This window comes from Hyperoodon ampullatus (genome assembly GCF_949752795.1).
Source record: "Hyperoodon ampullatus genome assembly, chromosome: 5".
NCBI lineage: Eukaryota > Metazoa > Chordata > Mammalia > Artiodactyla > Ziphiidae > Hyperoodon > Hyperoodon ampullatus.
This window is the reverse complement of record NC_136918.1, coordinates 146164407-146186051: the sequence shown is the minus strand read 5'-3', so window position 1 is coordinate 146186051 and position 21645 is coordinate 146164407. Positions and strand designations below refer to the sequence as shown.

The 21645-nt window shown below is 49.7% G+C and overlaps 1 protein-coding gene across 1 annotated transcript in view; it reads left to right on the top strand.

Moving 5' to 3' along the window:
• MCM3AP (minichromosome maintenance complex component 3 associated protein) overlaps nt 1-21645 on the top strand; it is a gene marked incomplete at its 5' end in the record, with an annotated part of 40723 nt that overhangs the window by 2592 nt on the left and 16486 nt on the right. Inside the window, 15 exons of the mRNA XM_079704673.1 lie at nt 1231-1309; nt 1531-1672; nt 2746-2936; nt 5422-5561; nt 7179-7376; nt 7693-7961; nt 9501-9663; nt 11567-11727; nt 12455-12696; nt 12940-13151; nt 13780-13880; nt 16146-16277; nt 16651-16764; nt 18050-18202; nt 19727-19924. Of these exons, the coding sequence (XP_079560799.1) occupies nt 1231-1309; nt 1531-1672; nt 2746-2936; nt 5422-5561; nt 7179-7376; nt 7693-7961; nt 9501-9663; nt 11567-11727; nt 12455-12696; nt 12940-13151; nt 13780-13880; nt 16146-16277; nt 16651-16764; nt 18050-18202; nt 19727-19924 (2495 nt within the window). The remainder of the gene's footprint in view (nt 1-1230; nt 1310-1530; nt 1673-2745; nt 2937-5421; nt 5562-7178; nt 7377-7692; nt 7962-9500; nt 9664-11566; nt 11728-12454; nt 12697-12939; nt 13152-13779; nt 13881-16145; nt 16278-16650; nt 16765-18049; nt 18203-19726; nt 19925-21645) is intronic.

Below are 21645 nucleotides of genomic sequence, written 5' to 3'. Positions count from 1 at the left end.
AACTTTCTGTTTGTGGACATTTTTGTGCATATGTTTCTGAATATATCCTTTGTTTAAATTCCTGAGAGTGGAAGTTCTGTGCCAAGAAAATGTGCAGTTTTAGGGGTTTTGTCATTTGTTCCCTTCTGTTGATTTTTTTTATTCACAATGTTATACAGCCTTTACGTTATCTAGTTCCAGAACTTTTTCATCCTCTGAAACAGAAACTCTGTAACCATTAAGCAGTAACTCCCCATTCCTTCCTTCCCCCAGCCCCTGGTGACCTCTCATCTACTTTCTAGCTCTATGAATTTGCCTGTTCTAGATACTTCAGATAAGTGGAATCATGCAATATTTGTCCTTTTGTGTCTGGCTTATTTCAGTTAGCATAATGGCTTCAAGGTTCATTCATGTGGTTGCATTTCATTCTTTTATTCCATTGTATGGGTGTTACCACATTTTGTTTATCTATTCATCTGTCCACGGACGTGGGTTGTTTCCACCTTTTGTGTATTGCGAATAATGCCTCCATGAATATTGTGTGCAAATATCTCTTCAAGACTGTGCTTTCAATTCTGTTGGGTATATACTTAGGAGTGGAATTGCTGGGTCATACAGCAATTCTCATTGTTTTAAGTTATTTTCTAGCTATTGCAATGTGCTTTTCCTTCCAGCTGAACCCTAAAAAAATACATAAAAAATAAAATATATAAATACATTGTCATTGTAAGCACTTCATTGATAATGGAAAGTTGAGGTCCTTCATCACCCCCATCTCTCCCGTTAGAGCAAGCACCATTATCTAGCGTGGTGAGTGTCTTCCTAACATTTTCATAGGTACGTCTACAGGTATACTAAGATATAGTTGGTTTTGTGTATGTATATTTTATGATAAATTATACCCCGTGTGTGTCATTCTGCAGCTTCCTTTTGGGTTTAAGTGACTTGGCAGTCTTTCTGTTCCCGTACAGTAAGTCAGCTGGTGAGACTCATCTCACCAAATGCCAGTAAGGCCAAGTTTATGGGTTCTATCACGGTAAAGTGATTAATTTCGAAAAGGAGAAGGGCAAATACATGCTTGTGAGACAGGCAAGGTAGGTGAGGGCTGTGGCTGCCGGGGCTGAAGGCAGATGGTGTGGTCAGAACATGTGGCTGGCAGAGGTGTATAGAATTCTGCTAATTGCGTTTGAGAGCTTCATTTCCTTTGGCCTCCTGATGTCCTCGTACTTTGTGTTGTGGACTGTTTTCCAGGCATCTGCAGCCCTGGCTAGGAAGAAGGGGAAAGGTTTGCATAAGGATATGGCCATCTTCTGGCACAAGAAAAAAACAAGTGAGTTTTCAGTTGATGTTTGCACAGACTCTGCTGCTTTGTGTGCAAGGCCTTCGAGCTTTGAGTGGGGTGGGGGTGGGGTGGGGCTGCCTTGTAATATTTCCTTGGGATCCTTTGTAACATCCTGTCACAATTACAATATTACTTTTTCAAGAAAAAGTAAAGTCCAGTGTCGAGTGACTTGTGTGTCATAAACTCTGTCCTGAATCTTGTGTCCTCAGGTCCCAACAAGAAACCCTTTTCCCTCAAGGAGAAGCAGCCAGGTGACGGTGAAGCTGGCCCGGGCGCCGAGGACACACCCTTTCAGCACCCCTCGCTTGGCAAGCCCGTGGCCAGGGCTGCAGCCGGCAGCCTGAGTAAAAGGTGCGGCTGGTCCTTCCGAACGCCTGTGTTTTACAGGGCAAGTGGGTTCTGTGACTTCTCCTCTCACTAAACAGGAGGGATTTCATAGCCATCATGGCAGCATGAAAGGGAAGTGGGTGATATGCTGACACCTGAGTAGGGGCTGGAGGGTGGGAAGAGGGCCTGCGGCAGGGGAAGACGGAGGCAGTCCTGAGGAGGCCCGGGCGCCTCCCCTCCCTCAGCCCCACGGCCCACGCAGTTGCTGTCATCAGCCGTCTGATGTATACGTGTACAGGCAACCACTGACTGGCTGTAAACCACATGTTCCTAATAATCGCTTCTAGCAATTGTTATAACCGTGCAGCCGTGTGCACAGCTCTCAGGCCAGGTCTGGCACTCAGTGTGCACTTCAGAGACCTCCCCGTGTGTGTGGAGTCTCTGTTCCCTAAGGCTCCTCCCTCCCTCCCTCCATCCCTCCCTCCCTCCCCTTGGCTTGTGGCCTCAGCCTCCCGTGTGACCTCACCTTCCTTTCACATCAGGCCTGCTTCTGTTCAATCCTTCTTCACATATTTTGGTCAATGTATAGTTTTCCTCACATTTTGCAGTCAACAGTTGAGTTGCGGATTTGCTTTTGTTTTCTCCTTTCCTTACATCTTCTTTGACATTCAAGTTCATGGAATGTTGAAAGCCAGCTAGAACGTGGGGAAGCTGACAGAGAACGCCCGGTTCTTCTTAGTACATCCTTCTACCGAGGGGGAGCTGTGTATGAAGACGTGTAGGCGTGGTATTTCCTCATGGCGTCAAAACGTTCTTTTATTCCACTCTCAGTTTCATTTCTTTGAGATAGAAGTCTACAGATAATTCATTTCAGCTGTTTAAATGGGCGCGTCTCACTTGAAGAACACGAATTATGTGCAGTATGAGTAATGCCTTCACGGTCATCGCCAGTGTCGTCAAGGCCGCCTCTCTTCAGCGCTGGGCTTCCCAGCTGTAGAGGAGCAGGCTGTCTTGGAGGATAAGGGAAGTGTTCGGATGTGGAAACGACCCGAATGCCTGATGGACACACAGCTCTTAGCATGTCATCTTCCTTGTAGCTCTCCAGTGAAGAAGCCGAGTCTTCTGAAGCCCCCTCAGTTTGAGGGAGACCCGTTTGACGAGGGCTCCGAGGGCTCCGAGGGTCTTGGGCCGTGTGTGTCGTCTCTCAGTGCCCTGATAGGTACTGTGGCTGAGACATCCGAGGAGAAGTACCGCCTGCTTGACCAGAGGGACAGAGTCATGCGGCAAGGTACGGGGCTGCGTCTTGGCTGAGGCGGTCTTCTCGGGAGCCGTGAGGGAAGGGGTGACCTCCGTCTGTGGGCTCCACTGCCGTTGAGTCTGCACGTATGACCTCTGTTGCTTTCTAGTCTCCTGAGGCAGTGAATGTAGACATGGAGATAGTGCAGATGTGTTTGTAATGTAATTTTATTTTCGGGAGAAAGCCAACAAACCATTGATCCACGCTAGATTAAATAATTTAAAAGGGCAGTTTTTAGACATTGAGAACGCACACATTAAAAAAATAAAAACTTCCTATTTAACAGAAATCACCACAAATAAAAGATGTCAATCCAGGGGAAAAATCTGTAGCTCATCACAGACAAAGGGCCGATTTCCCAGGTACAGAAAGTCCTGTAGAGTCAGTACGAAAAAGACCAAATCCAGTAGAAAAACGAGTAAGGTCTGAGAGGTTCAGAAAAGGAAGTGTCAAGAGCTCTTGGGACTTCCCTGGCGGTCCAGTGGTTAGGACTCGCTGCTTTCACTGCCGAGGGCCTGGGTTCAATCCCTGGTCGGGGAGCTAAGATCCCACAAGCTGCTCGGTGTGGCTGAAAAAAAAAAGAGTTGGCTCTTAAACATGGAAAATAGAAATGGGAAGATGCAGATGCTCTTGACCCGTCACACAGCATCGATAGATTGAGAGATGCAAACCACACCCGCTAGGGCGGCATCTCCCCATCGGGCCCCAGCGCTGCGTCCTTGGGCAAGGTGCTCCCGGGGAGACAAGTTGGCAGTGTCTTCAGGCTTGGGGACACTCACGCCTTTGACCCAGAATTCCACTTCCAGGAGTGCATCCCACAAACTACCCCACGTGTGTGTGATTCACTCACAAGGTTGTTTGTGATGACAGAGATTGGAAACTGACTGTCCATACAGTGGGATTCTAAATAGCCTGAAAGAAGACTGGAGTTTCTTTATGGAAAAATGATCAGTATTTATTGTGAAGTGGAAAAAGCAAGGCGTGGGAAATGTTTACCAGTTGTGTACAGAAAAGGGGGAAGTGTGTGTGTGTCCGTATATACGTAAGCGTACTTGCTTACGTGTGTGTAAAAGTCATGGAGGTGAGAAAGGATCGCTCATGCTGATGGTCAGGACAGGGGAGCAAGGCAGGGGGGCGTCCCATCTTGGACATTGTTACACCTTTGGAATGTTGACCCACGCGAATGTATTTAAAACCTACTCAAAAAGCAAGTATCCTATTAACACTAAGCAATATGTGCAGTGACCAAAAATAAAACAGCACATGTACCCTTCTTTGCAAAGTTTTTTCAAAAGTAAGTTTAACCTGTAGGGTTTTCCTCTGTGGAGAAGTTGTAATGGAATAATCACAGTGTCTGGTTAACACGGTAATAAAACCTGCCATCATACATTATATCATTGACATGCGATTTTTATATTGCAAAAAAAAAATTATCACTAGATATTGGAATTTTTTATTTTTTTTGCGGTACGCGGGCCTCTCACTGTTGTGGCCTCTCCCGCTGCGGAGCACAGGCTCCGGACGTGCAGGCTCAGCGGCCATGGCTCACGGGCCCAGCCGCTCCGCGGCACGTGGGATCCGCCCGGACCGGGGCACGAACCCGTGTCCCCTTCATCGGCAGGCGGACTCTCAACCACTGCGCCATCAGGGAAGCCCTCTTATTTTTATTTTTAGAAATTCCAATATCGGGCTTCCCTGGTGGGGCAGTGGTTGAGAGTCCGCCTGCCGATGCAGGGGACACGGGTCCGGGAGGATCCCATGTGCCACGGAGCGGCTGGGCCCGTGAGCCATGGCCGCTGAGCCTGCACGTCCGGAGCCTGTGCTCCGCAGCGGGAGAGGCCACAACAGTGAGAGGCCCGCGTACCGCAAAAAAAATAAAAATAAAAATAAAATAAATAAAAATAAGATGTGAATGTTTTAAATTTTAGGTTGTTGCATTCCATTTCGTTTAAAAGATATTTTTGTTAACTATTTAATTCTCTGGGTCATCATAGTGGTTTATTTAGGTCAGGACCCAGGTAACTTCCATTATGTGATTCCTGTTATACTAAAAACATGATGAAATACTGAGAGTTTTAGAATACTGGCAAATTTTGAATATTTTCATTTAACAAATGGATCCTTTTAACAAAATTACTGCAGCATGATTGTGTGTCATTGAGGTCATTATAGGAGCCATAAACACCCACGTGTGCGCCCCCCCGCCCCAAAGAGTGCCCTGAAGGTCTGTGATTGTTGGAGACCCATCTGGAAAGGGGAGAAACCCTGGAGGGTCTTCATGGGCCTTGATGGCCTGTCACCTGGTGTGGTAGGCTGTGCTTTCCTTTCTCTAAGGCCCAGTGTTTTAAAAATTTCTTTCTTTTCCTTTGTAGTTTGATGTTTATTTTTATTTCTCCTTTTATCATTATGAAAGTACACTTCTCTGACTTCCTAGTAACTGTGTGGTGCATTTTTACTTTTTACTTGATGTCTTCAGCTCGAGTGAAAAGGACCGACTTGGACAAAGCGAGGGCGTTTGTTGGGACGTGCCCGGATATGTGTCCCGAGAAGGAGCGATACATGCGGGAGACCCGGAGCCAGCTTAGTGTGTTTGAAGTGGTCCCAGGCACTGACCAGGTAGAGCGCCACGCCCCCAGGGTGCTCGCCAGGCTGCTGTCCGTACTAATCACTGGGGTGGAGGGGCGTGTGCAGGGGAGGGAAGGCTGCACTGGTCCTTTCTGTCCATACTTGGTCCGGTGTTTACTTTTCTAGAGGGTAGTGGGGATGTGCTATGAACAGTCATGTTCCGTTGTCTGCATTGTGAGGTGTGTAGGAAGCAGTCTTGCATAAGGTGACTGGACCATATGGTTCTCTAAAGAAATAGACACAGGGCTTCCCTGGTGGCGCTATGGTTGAGAGTCTGCCTGCCGATGCAGGGGACACGGGTTCGTGTCCCGGGCCGGGAAGATTCCACATGCCACGGAGCGGCTAGGCCCATGAGCCACGGCCGCTGAGCCTGCGCGCCCGGAGCCTGTGCTCTGCAACGGGAGAGGCCACAACGGTGAGAGGCCCGCATACCGCAAAAAAAAAAAAAAGAAATAGACAGATTTGTTTTATAAATTAAATTTTCCCATTTTTTCTTTTCACAGTTTTATTCCTGTCCTTTTTTATGTTTATATTTTGTGCATTTGAGATGATGCTCTAGCTATGATTTTGTATGAATCTTTTTCACTTAAAATTTTATCAGGAGCATTTTCTTTTGTTATGGTAAAGTCTTTATAAGCATTCAAAATTTTGAATGTAGGCATATTATTTGATTATGTAGCTCTGTCCAAACTCCCCATTTTGCAGTCATTAGGCTGTTTCTGATTTTTCAGTGTTATTAAGAATTCTGTTGGGCATGCTGTGTGTAATGCCTCTAAGGTATTCAGCTTCCTTCCTTCGGATGGATCCTTCGCATGAAGTGCTGTATCAGATGTGTGACCTTTCTTAAGGTTCCTGAATATGTGTCAGTGCACGATCCCCATTGTTTCCCCAGAAATCGGCACCATTTTAGGTTCTTTTGCTCTCTGTTAATTTTGCTTGCGGGCTTCTGCTCCTTTCCTGGCCGGTGGTTTCTCACAGCTGCCTTCGCCTGACTCAGGGTCCCCAGCGAGGCAGCAGTTGTCAAGGCAAAGGCCCAGTGCCCCTGCCCCAGGAGACGGTGAGGACAGCTCACAGCCGGTGCCCAGGGCCTGGGCTCATGGGCGTCTCTGCTCCGCCCTCAGCCGCACCTCTTCAGCCTCTTCTCGCAGGTGGAAGATGCAGCTCCGGACTCCTGAGGGCCTTCCCCAGGCCCTGCCGCTCCCTTGCCGCACCTCGCCCTCCTCCCTGCCGGCTCCATTTCTGGTCCGTGGAGCCTTAATCTGGTGTTTGAGCGTGGCTGAGGCCTTTTAGAATCTTTAACGTCCTTCACCTGTCACACCTCTGTGCTTGGGGCCAAGCAGATGTGTCTTCACTAAATTCCTCTGTGTGTTGATGTGATAGCCTCTTATCTTCACTTCTTGTCATGTTTGCCAAAAACAAGTTTCTCTATTTTGTCTTTGAATTTTAATTGTTACCTTCAAAGAGAAATTTTACGTTGTAAAATTGTATTCTGTAGTATCGACCTTATTTAAGCGTGTGTGTGTGATTTTCCCCATTTTTGGGCACAGCAGCTGGGAGGCTGGCCTAGCACCTGCCACCCAGCCGCTCGTCTCTGTTCCCTGCCCTCAGGTGGACCACGCGGCAGCCGTGAAGGAGTACAGCCGCTCCTCAGCAGACCAGGAGGAGCCCCTGCCGCATGAGCTGCGTCCCTCGGCAGTGCTCAGCAGGACCATGGACTACCTGGTGACCCAGATCATGGACCAGAAGGAGGGCAGCCTGCGGGACTGGTACGACTTCGTGTGGAACCGCACGCGGGGCATACGGAAGGTATCAGCCACTTGTGAAGCCCAGAGTGAAAGTGAGAGTGCTTGTCGTCTTACTCAGTTACATTTCATCCGTAACAAAAAATACACTGTTACTTAAAATCATTACAAAGTCCTGTTAAAATGTACTTCATGGGCTTCGTTTCAAATTGAAATCTTATAAATTCAGGTAATAAGCGTGATTTTTCTAATAGTTGATTCTTATGTACGGGAATATGTTAATGAGATCTCTGTGTATACGAGAAACGTGTGTAAGGTGTGTGTGCGTGTGTGCGTACAGCGCGTGTGCACGTGTAATTTTCCTCCTCGCTCGTGTCCAGGACATCACGCAGCAGCACCTGTGTGACCCAGTGACGGTGTCTCTGATTGAGAAGTGCACCCGCTTTCACATCCACTGCGCCCACTTCATGTGTGAGGAGCCCATGTCCTCCTTTGACGCCAAGATCAACGACGAGAACATGACCAAGTGCCTCCAGAGCCTGAAGGAGATGTACCAGGACCTGAGGAGCAAGGGCGTGCTCTGCGCCAGCGAGGCGGAGTTCCAGGGCTACAACGTGCTGCTCAGCCTCAACAAGGGGGACATCCTAAGGTGAACTTCCCAGGGCAGAAGCCAGCCTGAGCCATAGGGAAAGGCAGGCTTTAACCAGGAAGAGGGCACTTAGGGTTAGCGGTGCTGGGAGCACTGAGTTTTCTCTGGTGTCGAACGCCGGGACATCAGTGAGAAAGCTGGGCTCGGCTGTGCAGCCCCTGGAGCCGAGCCACTGGGAGCAGGGGGCTGGGGATGCCTGCTGGCGCCAGTGCATCCAGAGCGGGCCCCGGGCCCTTTCTGAGGACGGGTTCTCCTTGTCAGTGGGAGAGCATGAGGAAGGAATCTGCTGTTTGAGCAGAGGAGGCGAGTGAACTAGGACAGGAAAGCTCAGGGTCCCCTATCAGAGCTGCCAGCGTGTTTCCTCGTACGCGTGTGCACACAGACCTCGTCCAAGGTCTAAGTCACAGGAGAGGAAAAAATCGTGTGAAACAAATGCTAAGGGTGGGATAGTAAGAATGAATCTTAAACCTTGCCCTGATCTATCTGTAGACATTTATATGAGAAATATGTTAGGGTCCACTAGCCTTCCATTCCTGTCGTTGGTAAACTGGATTCCAAGTTTCCCTTATTTATGCTGAAACTCTTTTTCAGCTTGCAGAATATGTAGGTGTGTGATTGATTTTAAATTAAGCCTTGGAGATAAACTAGTTAGGGAAAATGGCTGTGTGGTCTTTTTGTATATAATAGGCATTTGTCCCCTATCTTGAGTAATTCTTGAATAATTAATAATTTTTTTTTCGGCCACACTGCTCGGCTTGTGGGATCTTAGTTCCCCGACCAGGGATGGAACCCGGGCCCCTCAGCAGAGAGAGCGTGGACTCCTAACCACTGGACCATCAGGGAAGTCCCCACATCAGTTTATTTATAAACAAAACAAAGTTAAACTTTCTTAGACGTCATCTTCGAACACAGCTGGCAGTCAGTTGGCATTAAAGTAACTCTTTGATAATCAATTCTTAAATTATTGCTTCAATTTGTTTATTATTCATCTTTTTTTAAAAATTAATTTATATATTTTTGGCTGTGTTGGGTCTTTGTTGCTGCGCGTGGGCTTTCTCTAGTTGCGGTGAGCGGGGGCTACTCTTTGTTGTGGTGCGCGGGCTTCTCTTGTTGTGGAGCACAGGCTCTAGGCGTGCGGGCTTTGGTAGCTGTGGCGCGTGGGCTCAGTAGTTTGGCTCACAGGCTCTAGAGCGTAGGCTCAATAGTTGTGGCGCATGGGCTTAGTTGCTCCGCGGCATGTGGGATCTTCCTGGACCACGGCTCGAACCCGTGTCCCCTGCGTTGGCAGGTGGATTCTTAACCACTGCGCCACCAGGGAAGTCCCTCATCATCTTTTTAAAGAAAATCTTTGCTACCAATCCAGCCCAAGAGTGGTGGCTTTGACATTGGTAAACCGTGAACATATTGGCACATGTGACCATATCAAGACCTTCTTTTTCAGTATAGTTGAAATCTGTTTTATTGTCAGATCTATTTTCATGGAAATTTTGTCTAATTAAAGATCAAATTCTAACCCCTTTCATCTCCTTTAATTAACAGAGAAGTGCAGCAGTTCCATCCTGCCGTTAGAAACTCCTCTGAAGTGAAATTTGCTGTTCAGGCTTTTGCTGCGTTGAACAGTAATAATTTTGTGCGATTTTTCAAACTGGTCCAATCAGCTTCTTATCTGAATGCTTGTCTTCTGCATTGTTACTTTAATCAGGTGAGTACTGACACTGTACTTGCAGAATTGATGAAAGCTGGTTGCTACTTGTGACATTTAAGAGCTTCTTTATGACAGGAGCATCTCAGCGGGTCCTGGGCTAAGTCTTGTGCAGCAGACCCTGAGGGGATACTGCTGTTATCTGTTTATGGGGTTGGCACAGTTGATCACCGATGGAAAGGCTGTGCAGTGGGCAATACTGTTCTTCTGGTTCAGATGAGAGAGATCTCTTCAGAATGATAACTTGCGTTCAGAGCTATCATCTTCCATGGAAACAAAGAAGCCAAAAAGCAAACTGCATGCACATTCCCCTAACCTAGAACTTATTAGTGTTATCAGTCTTCATTTTTGGAGTGAGCTTGATGTTGCTAAATTCATTTCGGTAAATATCTAAAGTGCCTGCTCTTTGTTGCACTGGGATTACAAAGACGGGGCAAGACCAGTCTCTTACCTCAGGATTAGCATAGAGTGTGAACTCCTGGTCTCAGATTTCCAGAGTCAGGTCTTCAGCTTCTGAAGCACTTGGGGACGATAATAGAGCAGCCTGCTCGCCCACCTCACACAGCACGCCCCTGTGCTGTCCCGCAGCTGCTGGCGGGCGGGGTGGTGGTGGGGGAACGCCGGGAGAATGCCGCCTGGAGTCCTTGCTGGGAGCCCCTGGCGGCTGCTGGGTGGGGAGGAGGTTGCCTGGGAGATCTCAGGAACCTGCCTGGCTGGTTTTGTGACACCAGGTCATTTTTCTTTTTTGGTCACAAGTCCTCCTGTAAACAGCGACTAAACCCACCATCATCCCAGGCAAAGTCTTCTGCAAGTTTGCTCATTGTTAGATCTGACAGTTTCCAAGAGAACTGAAATTCTGGAACAAATGAAAAGATTTCTAACAACGTGCAGCTTGGGGAACTTTGTGCAGTTGATAAATACCAGTGATAGTCGACCATTTGTACCCATTTTAATAATTTTAAACTCAAAAGAAATCTAAGTGTTTTTCTTTAGAAAGACAAAGTGTTTCACTAACAGTGGCCCACAGTGGCCCATTGTCTTCTGGACCTCATCTCCTCTCCCGTCTTCCCTGGCTCCACCCCCATCCCCCCCAGCCCCCAGCAGGCACCTGCCTCAGGGCCTTTGCGCTTGCTGTTCTCCCGGCTCTTCCTTCTGCTCACAGAGTGTACAGAGCTCCCCTCCTCCAGGGCCTGGCTGGGCTGCCCTTCTTGGCAGAGTGCTCCCTGTCCTCCTCCTCAGCTGTTCTTTCTGTCACACTATCACCGTTAAACGCACTGTGCCTTTTGTACGTTCATTTTGTTCAGTGTTGGTGTCTCCTGCCACGTCAGCTACATGAGGACGGGTCTTGTCTGTTCACTGTTGGACACTCAGCATGGACGTGCATGCCAGCCTTGAAGTAACACTGTAGATCCGGGTTGAATTGCTTAAAGCCCACTGAGGAGGAGGAGCAGGGCCACCGGGGTCCTGGGATCAAACTAACCTGCCAGTGCCTTCGTGGTTCCCTCTGTCCACGTGTTTAAAATGCTCAGTGTGATGCTGTGAAGCAACTTTCTCTCTGACTTTTACTCAGTTTCCTGTCACACACTTTCCATGGCATTCCATCCTCTCTGCAGTAATTTTTAGCAGCTGTACAGCTTTCTGTTGAGTGGAGGATGCACAGTGTACTCTCCCTGCCCTGCTGGTGGGTGGTTGGTTTTCTAGTTTTTTTAATAAATAAAGCCTTCATGGCCCAGCCTTTTCCGTATGTGAAACCGTTTGCTTTGCATCATTTCTGGGCATTCTGCTGAGCAGACGGCCCGATGAGCGCTAAGCTTGGGAACCGGGGTGCTTTCCAGAGGGACTGAGCCGTCTGTGGTCTTGGAGTGCCTGACCCTCTGCGACTCAGTGACTTGGCTTCTCTCAGATCCGCAAGGACGCGCTCCGAGCGCTCAACGTGGCATACACGGCGAGCACTCAGCGCTCCACCACCTTTCCCCTGGATGGCGTGGTGCGCATGCTGCTCTTCAGAGACGGAGAGGAGGCCACAGGCTTCCTCAGCTGCCACGGCCTCACTGTCTCCGACGGGTAAGCACCGAGGCCCGAACCGCCGGGCCTCTCTCCTTTTCTCCCTTTTACCTCTGGGAAGGCTGGGAAGTGCCAGCTGCGCGCCGGGCCCTGGAGAAGGCGTGTTCCACGGCCTGGGGTGCAGGGGAGCCGGCGAGGCTCAGAACCGCGGGGATGTCCCCAGGTCACTCGCTGTTTGTCAGCAGGTTAGGGTTCAGACTCTCCCTGACTTTTCCCAAGTTACTCAGGAAGCTGATGGTCGAGCTTGGGGCCTTCCTTGTTCTGTCCCTGAAGATGGGTTCTCTGGCCAGGCCAGGGTGTCTCCTCTGCTGCAGTCAGAGTTTTGAGAACGTGGTGGGACTTGTGGACCCTCTCCCAGAAAATGGCTCCATAATCTGTAGCCTGTCGTGTCCGGATCCGGGGTTTCCCTGAACCCATCCTCCTCTGGCTCCTCAGCCCCGGCCCCGTCTGCTGCCTGCAGACCTGCCCTCACGGGCTGAGCTGGGAGCATGTAGGGGAGCGTTGCTGCACCTGGGGCTGCTAACAGTGAGGCCAGGCGGCTCCCGTGTCAGAAGGAAACACTGGCAGTGGGGGGTGCCGTGGGCTGGGCCTTGGGCTCGGCCTTTGCTGCCTCCCCTCATTTCCACGTGGCCGTCTGGCGACGCAGTGACTGCAGGGCACTGAGGAGGTGAAGGGTGGCCTCTCGCCTGTGTAACGCCTCTCCGTGGGTTCTCTGTGGTCTGGGTAGCTGTGTCGAGCTGAACCGGTCCTCGTTCCTGGAACCAGAGGGTTTATCCAAGGCCAGGAAGTCGGTGTTTATTACCAGGAAGCTGACGGTGTCAGTCGGGGAGATCGTGAACGGAGGGCCATTACCCCCTGTCCCCCGTCACACCCCCGTGTGCAGCTTCAACTCCCAGAACAAGTACGTCGGGGACAGCCTTGCTGCGGAGCTGCCCACGGGCACTCAGAGACCCGGCTTGGACGTGGCAGGTGAGTGAGGCTGCGTCTCAGGAGGGCACCAGCTCTGCTCCCCTCTGGGAGGCCTCGTCCTGGGGCCCGGCGACGTCAGCTCGGTGCTGCCTGAACGGCTCCCTGGCGCCACAGTGCTTTGTTCCCACGGGTGACGCGCACACGGTCCCCCGGCTCGTGGCTCAGGAGGCGCCCTGTGGTGGTCTGCTTGGGGAGGGTGGCCAGGACTTGTCCTCGGTGCCCACGTTTGCCTGTTCCTTCCAGGTGTAGGGAGAGGAGAGGAGTGCAGTATGGAGGGGGACGAGGCCCCCCCGGCTCTCCTCCTGCAGCCCCTGCCCACCCCTGTGCCAGCTTCTCCTCCACACCTCCCGGCACTGCCCTTGAGCATGGCACCCAGCCTCTTCCAGCCCCCCATGCAGCCCCCCGTGCAGCTGGAGCTCCTTCCCCCGAAGTCTGCGCCTGTGTACTTGGACGAGGTAAGGAACCTTCCTGTCAGGGCTCTGAGGGCCCGTCGTGGGCAACATCCAGCTGCCTCTGATGTCCAGCCTGACCACTGTCTGTGTCCCTGGGGTGTCCCTGGGGTCAGCATGCCTCTGACAGGTGGCCCCGGGGCCGAGCAGGGCCTACCCACCACACAGGCCGTGTGACTTGATCTCGCCACCCTGTTGCTTGGGCAGGCACTGGGCACCACCCCACTGGGGGATCAAGGAGGCCTGAGGTGGGGAGTGAGGAAGGGCCACAGAAGCTGGGGCCGTGTGACGTTGGGGTGTGGCACTGTGGCCGTCTGAATGGCCGTCGTTGAGCAGACAGCAGGCTTGTCCTGGCATGTCCAGAAGGCTCCTCTCTGGTTATTAGCAGGAACCCTTTCCAGGAGCGCACAGCCGACCCCCGTGTAAGGTCATTAGACGCCTTCAAACAGCTTCCAGTGATGAGGTTTTGGAGGGATTTCTGAGCTGGGCGGACGGTCCATGATGTCTCTGTGGTTCCGTGAAGACCTTCAGTACCTTAGGCCATGAAGGCAGATTGCTTGGTGATAAGCTGGGTCTGGATCTAGGCGGCGTTTCCCCAGCCAGTGCTCCTGACCCCCGTCTGCCCTCTGCTTAGGACCTGGTGCAGGTGGTGGATGAGCTCATCCAGGAGGTTCTTCAGAGGGACTGCGAGGAAGTTGGCGCCGCTGGGGCGGCCTTCGCAGCCACAGCCCTGGGGTAAGTGAGGTGCCTCTCCTGCTCTGAGGCTGTCTGCACTCCCTCCAGACGCTTCCTCTCCTAAAGCTGCTCTCAGTCTTCAACAAGAGATCACAGCTACCCCTTTGTACAGGCTTCAGTGTCGGTCCTGCTCGCTGGTGGGTATAGTCTCTCACGTTCCTGACCTGTGTTTGTCGTTTGCAGGTAGTTTCTATGTGTGTATGATTTTTGAGTAGCATTAGGTTTATTAAAGTTGTAAATTAGAAACCTGTTTTTCTTTCAACTTTAAATGTGATCAAAAATCTAGTAATAAAAAAAATCTAGTAATAATTAGTTCATTCTCTGTTAAAAAATAAAAACACTCACTTTACTTGATCTTGGATTAAGTCACAGTTTATAAATTTGACAGATTAAATTCCCTTAAACATTTTATACCATTTACATTTAACACCATGATGAAATTTCCTTAGACATTTCAAACTACACTTTTAAATTTTATAAAGCTGATTTTGTGGAACACTTTAAGCATCTAGTCTTTTTTTTTTTTTTTTTTTCTTGGCGGTACGCAGGCCTCTCACCGTTGTGGCCTCTCCCGTTGCGGAGCACAGGCTCCGGACGCGCAGGCTCAGCGGCCATGGCTTACGGGCCCAGCCGCTCCGTGGCATGTGGGATCTTCCCGGTCCGGGGCATGAACCCGTGTCCCCTGCATCGGCAGGCGGACTCTCAACCACTGCGCCACCAGGGAAGCCCTATATGTCTGTTTTTATGGTAGTACCATATTGTTTTGATTTTATTACTATAACTTCATAGTAAGTTGTAAGTTTTGAAATCACAAAGTGCGAGTCCTTCAGCTTTGTTTCAGCTTTGTTTCTCTTTGAAGGCTGTTTCCCTATTTGGAGACCCTTTAAATTTCATAAGAATTTTAGGATGGGTTTTTCTACTTCTGCAAAAAGTTATGTTGGGATTTTGATGGTGGTTCCAGTGAATCTGTAGATTACTTTGGGTAGTACTGGCATCTTAACAATATGAAGTCTTCCAGTCCATGAACATGGGTGTCTTTCCATTTGTTTATGTCTTCCTTAATTTCTTTCAGCAACGTTTTATAATTTTTATTGTACAAGTCTTTTGTTTCTTTGGTTAAATTTGTTCCTAATTATATTATTCTTTTTGTCGCTATTGTAGACGGAATTTTTCCTCAATTCCACTTTCAGAATGTTCATTGCTCGTGAATAGAAATGCCATTGAGTTTTGAGTGTTGATCCTTATATTCCAATCTTGTTGAACTTTTTCTTATTGTAATAGCTTTTGAGTGGATCCCTTAGGATTTTCTACATACAAGATCCTGTCATCTGTGAATACACATAGTTTTCTTCTTCCTTTCCAGTTTGGATGTTTTTATTTTTCTTGTCTAATTGCTCTGGCTATAACTTTCAATATGGTGTTGAATAGAAATGGCAGATAGGGCACTCTTGTCTTGTTAGTGTCTTAGAGGAAAAGCTTTTTATCTTTCACGACTGAATATGATGTTAGCTGTGGGTGTTTCATATATGGTCTTTATCGTTTTGAGAAAGTTCCCTGCTCTTCCTAATTTATTGAGTGTTTTTATCATGAAATGGTATTGAATTTGTCATATGCTGTCTCTGCATTAATTGAGGTGATTTTGTGGGTTTTTTCCCCTTCCGTTTATTAATGTGGTTGTATTACATTGATTTTCATTTGTTGCATTCCAGGAATAAATCTCTCTTGGTAGTGTGAGATTATACACTTGGTAGTGTATAATCCTTTCAGTATATTGCTTAATTTTGGCTTGCTAGTATTTTGTTATGGATTTTTACTTCACCGTCCACAAGGGATATTGGTCACTAGTTTTCTTGTGGTGTTTTTGTCTGGCTTTGGTATCAGATCGGGGGAATGCTGGCCTCCTAGAGGTGTTAGGAAGTGTTCCTTGTGCCTCAATTTTTTCGAAGAGTTTGAGAAGGGTTGGTGTTAGTTCTTCTTTTAAGTGTTTGGTAGAATTTGCCAGTGAAGCCCTCTCATCCTGGATTTTTCTTTGCTGGAAGATGTTTTTAAATACTGAGTCAATCTCTTAACAAGTTATAGGTTTATTCAGATTTTCTTTCTTTCCTGAGTCAGTTTTGACAGGGTGTGTGTTCCTAACCATGGGCTTGATTTTTATGCTGGAAGGCAAATAGGTATTTTTTCCCTTGCTAGTATTAGAAGTCTAGTAATACGGTTTGTGTGGCTTTTATTATTTATTTAGAGCAATGTCCACTTTGCTCTGTCTAGTGTTTCCAATGCTGCTATGGAGGAGCTGTTAACAGCTGCAACCATGGGCATTCTGAGGCACATTGCAACTGAAGAAGTGACTAAGGAAAGGGAGCGAAAAGAGGAAGAGAGGCGGCGGGCTGAAGAAGAGAGGTGAGGGTGTCTCATCCCTGCAGTGCACGTGGGGGGTGGGGGGTGTGGACAAGGGGAGAGCCTGCCCTGGCCTAGGATGCTCTCGCTTTTGCCCACGGCACTCGTATCAGACCCACGGCTCGCCCTGCGCCTTCGTACACTGTGGCCCAGGGAGCCGGCAGGTCCCACCTTGTAAGCAGCAGCCCCTCCGCAGCCAGAGGGGGTGGGGGTGGTGGTCAGGGAACTGGAGTGGGCATGGCTGTGTGGCCTGTCTGGTGGAACCAGAGGTGTCAGGCCTGCCGGAGGGGTCAGGCAGCACAACTGAAATCCCCACTCGCAAGGTCACAGAGTGAGACGACTGTTATTTCTTGTGCTCTTTTTCCTTTTCCCTTAGGTTGAAACAAGAGAGAGAACTGGTGTTAACTCAGCTGAGCCAGGACCTAGCTGCAGAGCTGACAGAGCTCGTGGTGACAGAACGTGTGAGGGAAACCTGCTCCCAGGAGTTGAAGTAAGTGAAGCGCCGGTGCCTGCAATGTGAGGCGGCTGGGCGGGTGGGAGGAGGGTTAGAGGCACCGTGGCCAGGCTGGTCCAGTTCACGCTAGCTGGCTTTCATTTTGACAAGGAGCATATCTTCTGGTTAGCCAGACACTAACAGGCTGTCCCTGTTCTTGTGTGCGTTGCTTCCAGGGAGGCCCTCGCTTTCACTCTCATCCTGCTTGTTGACCCTGCCCTGGGCGTGGGTATGTGTCTGTTAGCAAAAGAATTTGCTGGTGGTCTTCTCCACACCAGGTTACTCACCGTTAGTTTTTCTCCAGTAGAAGATCCTTTCCTTTGTTTCGTATGTTAAAAGATTCCTTTGAGCTATTTCACTTAAGAACTTTATAAATTTCAGTGCCAAGCTTCAGGGAAGAAAGAGGTTCAGTTGCGCTGGGAAATCTGTCCTTGCGTTTAAGTTCCCCTGAGATAGGCCTGCAGCCTCTGGTGCAGATGGGGAATATAGCCAGGAGGCAGAGTATATTGTTTAATTAATATTTCTTTCCATTTCTATTAATTGGGAGTTTATTTCACTGTTTACTATAAGCAAGAGACCTCACAAATGATGGGTGTTTGTCTGTTCTTAATCCCAGGAAGGGGTATTAAGAGATAAGTAAAACCTAGGACTCATTGACGTGCAGGGAAACTGCTGTTCTCTGCAGTTCCAGAAGACTTGGACTACAGCTCGGCCCAGGGCTGTCTCCATCGCCACAGAGGACAGCTATCGGAAATGGGTCTTGCCTGTCTGGGCTTCTTTGGCTTAATGGCTAAATATATTTGATAAAGGCCTCTGTGATCCCTTGGTTGACAGGATTTTGTTGTAAAAAGTCTCTTTCAGATTCTGGTTTATCTGAGGGCCGCTGTCACATGACCTTAGGCTGTCAGCCTCTGTAGCCAGCTGTCATATACTTGAGACATTTCTAATTGCAAACATCAGATGTTGTTGATGAGAAGATATTTCTGTTGTCTCAATGGTCATTTAAAAATGAAATTTCTAACTATAAGATAAAGAGTTATCTCTTGACTATTTATAAGGGCCCTGTTGGATCTATAATCTTGTACCCTGTACCACTTTAGTTCTTTTTTCTCTAAATTTCCTGATGTCTGTGCATTATACAAAATAAAATCTTCAAGCTCTTCTTGCAGCAAAGATATCATTACATTTCAGTATTAAGGACGTGGACTCATGCTTTTAAGGCAGGCCCTCAGGGTGGGGCCTTGGGTGCAGTGTCTCTCTTGCTGATTGCCCTTTTCCCTAGGAGTGCAGTGGAGACAGAGCAGAGGCTCCGCATGGCCCGCTGCTGTGAGGACGTCTGCGCCCACCTGGTGGACTTGTTTCTTGGGGAGGAAATTTTCCAGACTGCAAAAGAGACCCTCCAGGAACTTCAGTGCTTCTGCAAGTATCTCCAGCGGTGAGTCCCATGTCCTTACAGATAAAATCAATGCATACAGGGAGAGTCTTTTACAAAGATTATACTTTCAGAAACAGCTGATAATACGCACATGGAACATGTTCCTTCCTAAAGGGTATAAACTAAGTAAAGAATTAGATTGGGGTGGGGGGACCGCTCTATGTTTCGACAGATATTTCTAGGTAGCCTTCTGCTGTTTACCCAGTGTGCTAGACACAGGGAGAGGGCCACGAACAAGCCAAATGATAGCTGTATGCACCCACATGGATGAATTTCTGAAACATAATTTATAGTGAAAAAAGCAATTCTTAGGGAAATGTGTGCAACATACAAACTGTATATTCAAACTAAATGGATTGTTTTGGATTTGTATATAGTAGTACAACCCTAAAGAAGGAAAATAACAAACATAAACCCGGCACAGTGGTTACCTTTGGGAATGAGAGGGTGTGTGACTGAGCAGGGCCCGTGGGGATCAGGTGCTGGTCTTGGCCACCCATTCTCAACTGAATGGAAGGATGTGGGTGTTTGATTTATCATTAATCTTTAAAATGGGTGTACATGTGTTACGTATGTGATATGATGATTCATTTCATAATAACATTTAAAGAAAGTAATAGTGTACTTGACAGTTGCAGCCGTGTAAAAGGGGATTCAGTGAGAAATGAGTCTCCATCCCACGAGAACCTCTGACCTTTGTATGGTGGTCGGCACAGGGGGGAGCACATTCCCTACTCTGTGCCAGACTTCTCTCGACTCTCGGTGACACAGCAGACCTGACTGCAGCAGCACGGTGGCCTCTCCCCAGTGCCGTCAGTGCACTGAGGTGGCGTTGCCAGAGCACATGGTAGATGACCTGCCTCGTCCCACTGGTAGACTTTCACATGGCTTTCTCTCTCTAGCTGTGACAAAGAGTGCTGCAGTGGCATCCTTGTACAGACATTTCACACGGGTGCACACATGTCCGGAGAGAGAATCCTGTCGGTGGTGTCTGCTGGGTCAAAGGGTATATGGATCTGTGTTTGTATCCAGATTGGCAAGTTGGCCTCCAGAGATTGTTCACTCTTTATTTTTAATTAATTAATTTATTTGGTTGCACCAGGTCTTAGTTGTGGCATGCGGGCTCCTTAGTTGCGGCTCACAGGCTCCTTATTTGCGGCTCACTGGCTCCTTAGTTGCGGCATGGGCAAACTTAGTCGTGGCATGCATGTGGAATCTAGTTCCCTGACCAGGGATCGAACCCAGCCCCCTGCATTGGGAGTGCAGAGTCTTACCCACTGCGCCACCAGGGAAGCCCAGCATTCACTCTAAAGTTCAGTAGGTTCGTTGCCCACCACTCATTCGTTATCATGCATCCCCCATACCTTGAGTTTCAGTTCTGATCCATTTCTCAGTTTGAGATCTGTTGCTGAAAAAGACCTCAACATACTGGCAGAAAATGTTTCCCATGTTAATGCTGGAGATGTTTTTGCCTTGTCCCCATGGCAAAAACATCCAGTGATGATACTTTGGTCTCTCCTCTAGGTGGAGGGAAGGTGTCGCAGCCCGGAAGAAACTGAGGCGCCAGATGCGGGCCTTCCCTGCGGCACCCTGCTGTATGGACATGAACGACCGGCTGAGGGCACTGGCGCCCAGCGCAGAGTGCCCCATTGCAGAGGAGAACCTGGCCAAGGGCCTCTTGGATCTGGGCCACGCGGGGAGAGTGGGCATCTCCTGCACCAGGTGAGCAGCCCGGGGCCTCCTAAGTGCCTCCTGCCCCAACTGGCTTTATCGAGAGTGTGGATTAACACGTCCGTTTGCAGGGAAGATGGGTGGAGTCAGAGGAGGTGAAGAAAGACGCAGGATTGCATTTTTGGAGTGAGAGTTGCTCTACCTGCTGTGATTTCACTTGCCTTTTCCCCTTAAAACACTCCTGGTCCTGCCAATCGAATTTTCCCTGGAATTACCTGTTTTCTCCTTGCCTTCCTAGCTTAAGGACACATCATGTCCATTCTCAGTGGTGGAGCCAGAGGTCCGTGTTGGCGTCACCCCCACCACCTCCCCGACCCCTCTGCTACCCTGGGTCTGCGGTGGCAGCATTTTAGCGACTCCCCCCTCCTGCCGTCAGGTCTCTTACGGGCTCCCTCCCCGTGTCCCCTCGCATGGCTCTCCCTGCCACTCCTCCTGGCCACCGCGCATGTGCCCGGCTCCCTGCCCAGGTCCTGGCTTCAGCTGCCCAATCCTGGCCATGCAGGGCTCAGCCTCTCTCTTCAGACCAGGCCGCTGTGGCCTCTGGAAAGGAGCCTCCCAGTGGGGGCCTAGGAAGACGACACAGAGGCGCGGTGGCAGCCCACCCTGCTGGGGTCTCGAGGCACGTCTTGTCCTCACCTGGGCTGTCACCAGCTCTATGCCTCTAACAAACTTTGCGTAGCTGCCCACGTCTCCGGGTCCTGTGCCTGTGTCTGCAAGCAGGGTGGTGACGGTGCTGGCCTGTCTCTGATGTGCTGTGTGTGTCAGGGCCTTCGGCCTTGGCCCGGCTGCCTCCTGGAGTCCTGGCTGTGTCACCTGTGTCAGGACGGCCCTCTCTCTGTCCCCTCCCCCGCCCTCCAGCACAGCCCCCGTCCCCTCTGCTTCCCCTCTGCTTCCTCCCCTGGTAATCTTTTTCCATCCTGCACGCTGACAGCACGCTTCGTGCATCTCCAGCCTGGGCCTCTTCCCCGTGTCCCCAGTTCAACATCGGAACCTAGTCTTCACCTGGCCTGCTGCACTCGGTGCCTTCTCTGGCTCACAGGATGCCAGCCTGTCCTCCCTGGGCTGGGTCACACCTGGACTCAGACCTACCATCCTGTGGCTCTACCCTCACCACCTCCACCGCCAACCCCTCTCACGTAGCCACCTGTCCGTCTGCTGGCTTCCGCCCTTGACCCCTGCACCCTGGTGTCCTCATCACCACGTCAGAGTCAGGTCGCCTCACATCCCTGTCGACGTCCCTGGGCTGCTCTCTGAGTCCCTTCATAGTGGCCCCCACCCTGCCCTCTGGCTGTCCCCCGCTGCTCCCTGTGCTCGTCCTGTGCACGTGCCAGGCCCACTCCTGACTGGGTCTGGCCTGTCCCCCAGAACTCACGTGCTGGCGCCCCTGTTCCCTTCAGTCTTTGCTCCCATATCACCTCTGACCACCCTGTGTAAGTCCACAGCACGCCCACCGCGCCTGTCACGCCACCCACTAACAGAGGCCTTTCTCTCCCTACAAGAGCGTGTGTTCTAGCGGGGCAGGATTTTTGTCTGTTCACTGCTGATCTGCCATGACTGGCACACAGTAGATAATTGTTTGATATTTATGGAATGAACAAGTCCTCTGACTAAACTGTTTCTCTATCGGAAAAGGTTTCTTGGTCTCCTAAGTATTCCCCACTGGGAGACACTCACTCACCAATTGCTTTGCACTCAGAACATCACTAAGCGCT